This window comes from Metarhizium album (assembly GCF_000804445.1).
Source record: "Metarhizium album ARSEF 1941 chromosome Unknown scaffold_37, whole genome shotgun sequence".
Taxonomy (NCBI): Eukaryota; Fungi; Ascomycota; class Sordariomycetes; order Hypocreales; family Clavicipitaceae; genus Metarhizium; species Metarhizium album.
Window position 1 is genome coordinate 179,727 of NW_024467611.1, and position 9,701 is coordinate 189,427.

At 52.5% G+C, this 9,701-nt stretch overlaps 2 protein-coding genes across 2 annotated transcripts; both read left to right on the forward strand.

Moving 5' to 3' along the window:
- Nucleotides 1–151: 151 nt before the first annotated feature.
- Nucleotides 152–1,664, forward strand: MAM_07859 (G protein alpha subunit; the record flags this gene model as incomplete). Its single annotated transcript, XM_040826657.1, has 5 exons — nt 152–269; nt 398–582; nt 749–906; nt 971–1,229; nt 1,320–1,664. 5 exons carry the CDS (start codon nt 152–154, stop codon nt 1,662–1,664), a joined length of 1,065 nt encoding a protein of 354 aa, XP_040675396.1.
- A 2,346-nt stretch (nt 1,665–4,010) lies between these two features.
- Nucleotides 4,011–6,885, forward strand: MAM_07860 (Glycoside hydrolase, family 3; the record flags this gene model as incomplete). Its single annotated transcript, XM_040826658.1, has 8 exons — nt 4,011–4,164; nt 4,246–4,328; nt 4,400–4,563; nt 4,642–4,864; nt 4,921–5,024; nt 5,097–5,226; nt 5,284–5,450; nt 5,508–6,885. 8 exons carry the CDS (start codon nt 4,011–4,013, stop codon nt 6,883–6,885), a joined length of 2,403 nt encoding a protein of 800 aa, XP_040675397.1.
- Between the last annotated feature and the right edge of the window lie 2,816 nt (nt 6,886–9,701).

Here is a 9,701-nt window from a genome sequence, read left to right on the forward strand (position 1 = left end):
CTGCTCGTCGACTGCTTACGGGCAAGCCCCCTGCCAGCCTCCCTCGGGCTGGCGACCCCTTTCTTCAGCCGATTGCGGACCAAATCCAGGTTTCCATTCCCCCGGGGCCCTGTGCAATTCCTCCTTTGGGTTTTTTTCACTCTTCTCCATGATGTGCTTTGGGGGGCGGGACAAGAACAATGGCGACGCAGCTCGCTCGCGCGAACTCGACCGCATCATTCGCCAGGATGAGAAGCGCATGCAGAAGGAAGTTAAGCTGCTGCTGCTAGGTAAGCATCAAAACGCTCGACTGCGCAGCCTCGATTGCCGCCTTTTGGCGTCCCATGCTCGCTTGTGCAATCCACCTTGCCATGCTGCTGCCGCTGCTACGTGTGTGCTGATGTTGTGCAACCTGCAGGTGCTGGAGAGTCTGGGAAGTCTACCATCTTGAAGCAGATGAAGCTCATATATTCCCAAGGTTTCAACAAGAATGAACGCCTAGAGTGGAAGCCCGTCGTCTTCAATAACATTATTCAGTCGTTCCGGACAATATTTGAGGCCATGACCGAGTTGAATTATCGCTTCGACAACCCCGATAACGAGGTATGCCGCTGCTGACTACCCTTTGCCCTGAATGCCGCTGCCGTGGCCATGTAGGAAAGGAGGAAACGTAATTCGACTCTTGGCTCGTGAAGCGTGACGGCTCACGTGCGCACTTGGATCGCAGTCGGACATGACAAGGCATCATGAGCTAACATTGCCCTGACAGAAACACATGGCTCATATTCTCGTAGAACACGAAATCAGTCCCGAGGACAAGCTTCCACACGATTATCTGGGCCCCATCAAGGTCTTGTGGCAGGACGGGGGCGTAAAAAAGGCAATTGCCAAAGGCAACGAGTATGCGCTTCACGACAACTTGGCCTAGTACGTTGCTATCGACTCGACTGGTGACCATGACCGAGCGGCATCGCTGACAAAATTCACCCAGCTTCATTGACGATTTGGATAGAATATGGGCCGACGGATACGTACCGAATGATCAGGACCTTCTGCGCTCACGGCTCAGAACCACAGGCATTACTGAAAGTGTCTTCGACCTTGGCCAACTAACGTACCGAATGTTCGATGTTGGTGGTCAGCGATCGGAGCGGAAGAAGTGGATTCACTGCTTTGAAAATGTTCATTGCCTGCTTTTTTTGGTTGCCATTAGCGGTTACGACCAATGTCTGGTAGAAGATAAGGATGGTGTACGCCTCGAATTCCCTCCCATCTCTCCTCCTTCTCAAACTGCTACACTGTTTGCTTTTGGATTGTCAAAATGCTAACCAGGCCTGCAGAATCAGATGAACGAGGCCTTGATGCTGTGGGAGTCTATTGCCAATTCACATTGGTTTACCAAGTCGGCCATGATTATCTTCCTGAACAAGATGGATTTATTCAAGGACAAGCTACCCAAGAGTCCTATCAGCAAATACGGATTCACGGACTACCACGGCCCCGAAGGTGATTACAAGGCCGCGAGCAAATACTTTTTGGACAAGTTCCGAGCTCTCAGTCGAAACCCTGAGAAGGAAATTTACGGCCATTTCACGAATGCCACCGACACCAACCTGCTAAAGATTACGATGGGATCTGTGCAAGACATGATTATTCAACGCAATCTGAAGCAGTTGATATTGTAGCAGTGATGACGCCTTTCCACTTTACCAACGTCATTCATACGATTTTCTCTTTCGACCATTCAGGTCCAAATTTAGACTTGTCTGGGCAGTTTTCCTTTCTCCTACCTGAACGAAAAAAAAAGGAGAGAAGAAAAAAAGCTTCTCATTTCCTGAAACAAGTCCTTGCGGGGTAGCAATTCTCGACATTACCCTTTCCGACTCGCCCTGTCTAGGTGAGAGCATGATGGTCACTTTGGAGTGAGCCTTCATCAACCAGCGATGGTGGCAAAATTCATCTTTGTCTGCTTCTTGTTTTCAAGTTTGTATGAGTAACATGGGTTACGGCCGATACTACTCGACACATTTATTTCTTTTGGGAATTTGCATCATTGGGGTTCTGAGGGCGAGCACCATCAAGAAGGGCAGAGATTCAATTGCCTCCCATTATCAAACGAACGGAATCATCAGTCCTTGTCAATGCCATCAACTTCGGAACGGTCAAAGCGAAGAGCATGATCAACGACAGGCGCGCCGCAAGGGCCTGACGTGCCAGGATACATGATTGCTGACCTGTAATTGCGCCATCGCATCCCCGGAAGGGCATATTATGCGAAACGAATAGTCCGTCACAAAACCAGCAGAGTCCCGGACTCATTGATACCCATGTAGCTGTTGCCTTGTGAGGCTCGAGATGTTGGTTTGTGGTTGGGAATTTTCAGCAAGTCATGGGAGGCATACCACGGGGTCAACAGGGAGACGTGATGTGATGATGGGGAGGCGGGCTGACAATGTAATGAAATTGACGGCTTTACATGTCGGGGGAAAAGAAGACAGCAGCAGTGTGAAGACGACTGGTTGATCTGTGCCTACGCTTAGCACATTGAGATATCGACGCGAATGTCTTGCCTGTGGTGGAAAGTTTTCACCTTTGGATGTTGTACTAGTATGCCCAAATTCGGACCCATTGTGTGTGGCAGAACGGCGATTGCTTCCAGGCGCAGTCCGGCTGCTGAGAAATAGGTTTTGAAAGGGCGCAGCTCGTAGACTGTCTTGGTGGTGAATCCGGCTGCAAAGACGGGTTCGGCTCCAGTTCCTTGCTCCTTCTGGTTTTGTCTCGTGTACACGTCCTCGTGGGCGCGGCCACGCCAATCACGGCAGTTGGCGTGCAAGTTGTGAGTCCTGAATCCTGATAAAGTCAAACATCAGACTTGGGACTCGGTGCCCCTCGTCACTCCCTCTTGTGCCTCCGTGCCTCCAGATGTTGGTTGTGAGTCGTGACTCTGAGCCACCGAGCAGCACTACTAGTACTAGCAACAAAGTTACCGTGGGAAACTCAACAGAGTACTAGAAAGGATAAACAAAGCGGTCCGGTATGTGTATTTCTCAATGGTGTACGTCATCAGCGGAGTTGGTCGACTGGTACTCGTCCCGTCGCTCGTCTCGTCGCTCGTTTTGGCTTGGCTTGACGGGGGATAGTCCAGACTCCAGGTCCAGAACCGCGATGCGGCGAGGAAGGAGCCATCGACAACTTCTTGAGCACGATGCTTTCCCATGCTTTCCCCAAATAACTGCAATGTCTGGCTCTCCTCTCCCCCCCCCTTTTTTTTCCACCTTTGTTCCCCGCTTTGCCGACTTGACGCGAGTTTTGTCTTTGCGTTTTCGCGTCAGATGAGACCTACTGTGTGTACTACGTATCGCATTTTCACCTCGCCTTGTCACAAGCATTGCTCAGCCTGCAGCGTCGATTGCTCTCCGAATGCCTTGCGCCCTGCGTCAAGCTTTCCCTTCGCTCTCGGCATGGGAGAGACCGGACTTTCGGGGTGGATCATGCCGCCGCAGTCCGCGATTCCCGGGGCCGTCACCACAACTTGTCGAGCGCTTCTGCTTGGGGGGGAAGTCAAGCATGGCGCATCGTTGACGTAATGGCCGTCAGGCGGGCGGGTCAACGAGACATGTGCCTGTCACGCGCAAGCGGTTGTTGATTTCCGTCTCACCGCTTGCGTGATACATACAGGAGAGTGGTATTGCAGAACATGGTGCTAGACTGACTGCCCAGGCTCTATTCTCGTATGGGCATGGAATTCGAGCCTGCCGGGTGTCGTGTCTCACTCGGGGCCATAGTTGAGGGATATACTACAACGACTACTAGTATATAAACTGTTGTTTGTCTTGTGTCTCGGATCTCGGACCTCTGTCTATTCATTATCCGCCAGGTACATTGGACTGGACGAAACGAGCGACATAATCTCTCGTCGTTTGCGATATTGCCGGCGCTGGGTTCTACTACTCGGTACACGGGCTCGGAACAAATATACACCTTCCTGGCTAGAAAGGGGTTTTTCTCTCACCACATTTGGTACCATCATCATGACACACCAGGTTGTGCTTTCGGTTCTCGCGGGGCTGGCAGTGTGGCAGAACGGCTGTCCAAATGCTGCTGCAGCTTCTGCTACTGCTGGAAAGAATGCAGTTACCAACGATACCTATTTCTACGGCCAGTCGCCGCCCATTTACCCTTCGCGTGAGTTTGCCTTACCTGAGGGGTGCTGAGTAATGCATACCTTTCGAAGAATTCAAACCTCGGGCTAATGAGATGTAACAGCTGAAACGACGGGAGGCTCAGAATGGGCGGCTGCGTATGAAAAAGCCAAGTCACTGGTTGCTCAAATGACTTTAGAGGAAAAGGTCCAAAACCATTCATGCCTTCTTGTGGTAGATACAGCCTCACTGACTAGGTGGTTGGTTGGTTGCACTAGGTCAATATCACTGGGGGGGTCAATTTGGAGACGGGCTGCTCTGGCAGCATCTATCCCAACAAACGGCTCAACTTTCCTGGAATGTGTGTCAGCGACGCCGGCAATGGCCTTCGAAATACCGACTTTGTGAATGCTTATCCTGCTGGTATTCATGTTGGAACAAGGTGGGCACTCCAGGGCTCTTGTTTCGTGACTGCATTACTTTCCCGGGATTGAAATCCCGCTGACGGCTACTTTTCCAGTTGGAATAAAGACCTAGCACGAAGACGCGGCGCCGCAATGGGTGGTGAGTTCAGAAGAAAAGGCGTCAACGTGCTTCTAGGTCCCGTCGTTGGGCCAGCTTGGAGAGTTGTTCGAGGCGGGAGAAACTGGGAGGGCTTCTCGGTCGACCCGTATCTGTCAGGCTCTCTTGTGGCTCAGACTATTCAGGGGGTTCAAAACCAAGGAGTCCAGACCAGTCTCAAAGTACAGAATGAAGGCTTGGATGCTTGAAAGGATTTTCCTACTGACCAAATTGCCAGCACTATATTGCCAACGAACAAGAGTTAAACAGGAATCCCGACGCAGGGGTCGAAGCTGTTTCATCAAACGTCGATGACAAAACCATGCATGAAGTCTACCTCTGGTGAGTCTTTTTCTTCGACCCGTGTAGCCCAAATCCACAAAGCATGCATCAGGCGGCTTATCGTTCGACAAGGCCATTCCAAGACGGCGTCAAGGCTGGCACAGCCAACATTATGTGCTCGTATCAACGAGTCAACAACTCATATGGTTGTGCCAACAGTAAAACTCTCAATGGCATCCTCAAGACAGAGCTTGGTTTCCAAGTGAGCAAACTCGAGACCATGTGCGTGCTCGGGAACATAATGCTGACAACTGTACAGGGCTTCGTCATGTCCGATTGGAACGCTCAACACGCTGGAGTTGCCACAGCGCTTGCAGGAATGGACATGGTTATGCCGAGCGGAGATCAATTTTGGGGTCGTCATCTTGTTGAAGCTGTCAGGAATGGTTCTGTTCCAGAGTCTCGAGTCACAGACATGGCAATCAGGTATCTCCTTGCTTGTCCGAGGCCTTGACTAACTTGAACTGACGGATCACATGTTAGAATCTTGACTCCATGGTACCACTTTGGTCAGGATGCCATATTCGACAAGCCAGGCATTGGTATGCCCTCTGATGTTCGACGGCCGCATGAGCCTATTGAGGGTCGCGACCATAACGACCTACCTGTGCTCCTGGACGGAGCCATTGAAGGACACGTTCTCGTAAAGAATACCAAGAATACGCTCCCCTTGAAGTCCCCTCGAATGCTTTCGCTATTCGGATATTCGGCAAGATCTGCCGATTCCCTCTCTCCCGGGCCTGGCGACCTTCTGATCTTCTTGTGGCGATATGGATTGACATCTCTCAGTCTCGGCGACGCCCTGTCAGGTCTGGTCCCCGGGCAAGGTAGCAAAGTTCCCAATATTGCTGTTAACGGCACCATGATGGGCGGAGGAGGATCCGGCGGGGCAACACCTGCAGTTTTTGTTGCACCATATGACGCCATTTCGATGAGAGCCGCTCAAGACGACACTGCGGTATTCCATGATTTTGGAATGCCGGCGCCTGCGGTAGTTCCCAGCACAGATACATGCATCGTATTTGGAAATGCATGGGCGGCGGAAGGCCAAGATCGCCCTGGCCTCCGGGATAACTTTACAGACTCTCTCGTCAAAACCGTGGCCGATCAATGCAACAAGACTGTTGTCGTGCTTCACAATGCCGGTCCACGGATTGTCGACGGCTTCGTCGACCACCCCAACGTAACTGCGATTATCTTTGCCCATTTACCGGGCCGAGACAGTGGAACAAGTTTGGTAAAGTTACTTTACGGAGAAGCCGGCTTTTCAGGGAAGCTCAGCTACACCGTGGCCAAAAAGGAATCAGATTATGGCCATTTGCTCGGCCCGGATGAGCCCGGCGGCCAATTTGCCAAGTTCCCACAGTCCAACTTCACAGAGGGCGTGTATCTTGACTACAAGTACTTCGAAACGCATAACATCACTCCTCGATACGAGTTTGGTTTTGGTCTAAGCTACACGACGTTCAGCCTCGCGAATCTTGTGATACAGCGCGTCAACGGCGGCAACTCAGGCGAATGGCCCGAAGGCGCGATTATTCCCGGCGGGCAGGCAGATCTGTTCGACAACATCGCTACGGTGACGGTCGACGTGCGCAACACAGGAAGCATGGCCGGGGCAGAGGTGCCGCAATTGTACGTTGGGATTCCTGGTGGGCCAGCCAAGCAACTCCGTGGATTTGAAAAACGGTTCTTGGCGCCCGGTGCGGCAGTCTCGGTCGATTTTCCGTTGACAAGACGCGATTTGAGCGTGTGGGACACGACAGCTCAGAAATGGCGGCTGCAGAGGGGGCAGTACAATATATATGTCGGAACCAGCAGTCGAGAGGTGCCGTTGAAGGGCAGTCTGACAGTTGACTAGTAGCTGTCGAGCACAGTCACGCAGCACGGGCCTTTGTACATGTGCATGATGCGGCCGGGTACGTACTCCGTACAGACTTGTTGATCTCGAGTGTTTGATATAAGAGGCGGCAGGGGTAAGAGGAGCATGGCAGCGACTCTGTTTGGGCGTGGCAGGATGGCGACAATTTCGATTCGTCCACAGAGTAGGCAAGGCGCAATACTCGGTAGTCGGTGGTCCCTCCGTACCAACCAAGACCTGAGATGCCACGATGCATCTGCTGCCATGGGCCCCGGACCTGTGTTTGCATCAATCAAAGCTGTCCTCTGCTCAAGTGCATCAGGGAGGGTCGCATGGATTTTGCCAGTTCATCAGCACATTGCATTCACGGTCACACGCCCAAATGACAGGTCACTCGAGTCAAACCGTGCGTTGGTTCGCGTACGGAAGCGTCCCGCAGGCCGACGGATTCCAGAACCGCTTGGCAAAAAGTCAAATCTCGGCTGTGCAATTTATCTTTTGGTCCTTTTTTTTTTTCTCTCTTTTTTCTCTCTTCCTTGGTGATCGGCAGGCCGGGGTGAGCTACAGAACGGTACATGCCGCGCACAATGAACTGGTTGGCGATGTTGGGTAACCCGAGGACGAGGAAACCTTGCGACTCGACAATAGATGGAGCATCCCGGCATGTTTCAAGAACCCATTGTCCACCCAGAATAAGCAGCAGGACAGTATGGTTCCCTAAACCAAGGAGCTGGTTGCCTTGACACCTACAAGCTGCAAGCTGCAAGCTACTCCGTACCAACCACCGGCCCCCAGCTGCATCTATGATCCAACAAGCCAAGCTCGTGAGCGCCCTATAGCGGAGACGACACAGAGCAAAGAAAACGATGCAAAACATGCAATATGGGCAGAGGGTCACCGGGGAGGGGTGGGGAGGGTCTTCTGGTCTTCCTCTGCCCATGCAATACGGAGCAAGTGACTCGTGAGTAGGTAACTACAGTACGAGACTTGCCTGGGCTCGCTGCGGAACTGACAGAGCATCAAGTTGGTGAGCACAAACACACAGGCAAGGCACGCACACACATGACGGAGCACTCCGGGGTGCCTGGTCGCTTGCAATCGACGGCCCATGCTGTTTGATGGGTTGCTGCAGCGCATCGTAATCTGACAAATGGCGTAGATCTTGACCGATCAGGTACATACATAGTCGGCACGTAGGTCCTGGTGGGCGAGGATGCGCATGAATAGTGATAGAAAAAGTGGCCACAGAGGTACGGGCGTGACGCGAGGCTACGTGGGCGGCCGCCTGTTTTGTTCAGAAGGGACGGAGCAAGGGAACGAATTGTGTATTGTGTACTCGGCACACGCATGCACGTATACATGGAACAGATGGGACATGGCGGACTGGACGGTTTGTTGGCAACATGCGATGGTGGCATGCATGGGTCGGAAGTGTATTTTGTGTTTTGTCCTCGGAAGATCTGGAGACGCTCCGAAATAACCGCGCCAGAGATCGAGATGTGTCGGAGGCGGTGCGGTTGCGTTTGTGGAAATAATAAGATGAACAGGGGACTTGCTTGTTATGCGCCTCACTAGGGAAAGGGGAGGCAAGGGTGTGGCAATGCACGAGAAGAACGGGGATGGGAGAGAAGAAGAAAACCTGCGCCACAAGACTAAAGAGACGGAGAGTGATAGAAAACAAAAGGACAACTAAATTTACTGTTTCCATCTTTGTACGGAGTAGTGGACTAGGTGTTCCCCTTGAATTCTCTGTGCCATGCGTCATGTACTCTGTGCTCTTCTGCAATGCTAATGGCAATGCAGTGATAATTTTCGACGTGGATGCGCCGAGATGCATGGTTCGATTACTTTATTGAGTCAAGGAGACCGGGGCGGGGTGCTTCTTAGGACGCTGATGACGATGACGATATGTGGGTCCCAAGGGCGTGCGTGTAGTAACGATGAAATAGCACAGACGATTGTCGACGAATTTGGGGGAAGGAGCGCGAGAGAGAGAAGGAGGGGGGGGAGAGTAAAAAAGAGAAGGACGGAAAGAGAGCAGGAGAGCACGAAACACCAAAGACAGTCGATGCAGGGTCTGCTCGTCCCACCCCTCCCGTCGACACGTTAGTCAGGGCTGGGCGGTGCCTGAGATCCCGCGATCCACGGGCCCTGTGGGCATGCAACATCGTTGATGATGCGTCAATGTGACAGGTCCTCGGTGTGTTTTGTGCGCATGCGTGCATAATGTATAATGTGTACTCCGTAGGGACCAACAGGCAGCCACGGGGCATCCCTGACGGATTCTGGCGCTGCGGTCGCGGTCGCGGTCCGTGTGCACGTTGATGGGATATCGCAATGTGAAATACGGATGTGTGTGTGTGTGTGGCCGGGCCAATGCCACGCACCCGTCAGAGCGGCGGCGGCGGCGGCGCCTCGTGCATGGTCAGCGGTCGTAGCAAGAAGTCATAAGTAATACATGGTAAGTTACGTTACCCGTGCTTGTCTTGGGCTCTTTGAAAGGCAACATGAGCATGGATGATGGATGGGGGACGAAGGACGGGAAGAAAAGGGAAGAACAGAGTGGAGCAGAGTACCCACGTGATCGTCAATCAACACAACCTTTCATCTCCAATCTCGACAACTGCCAGCCCAGCTTGCCAGCCTGTCAGCCCGTCAGCTCCTGCGACTATTTATATTGTTTGACCCTTGGTTGGTCGGGCCCAACAATGCCCCCGGGACTGAATGAATGTGAATGCTCTTCCCTCGTACGGAGTACATAGCCGAGGCTACACAGTTGACCAGCGCCTTGCTCTCGAGAAAGGTGTGTGGAGTGC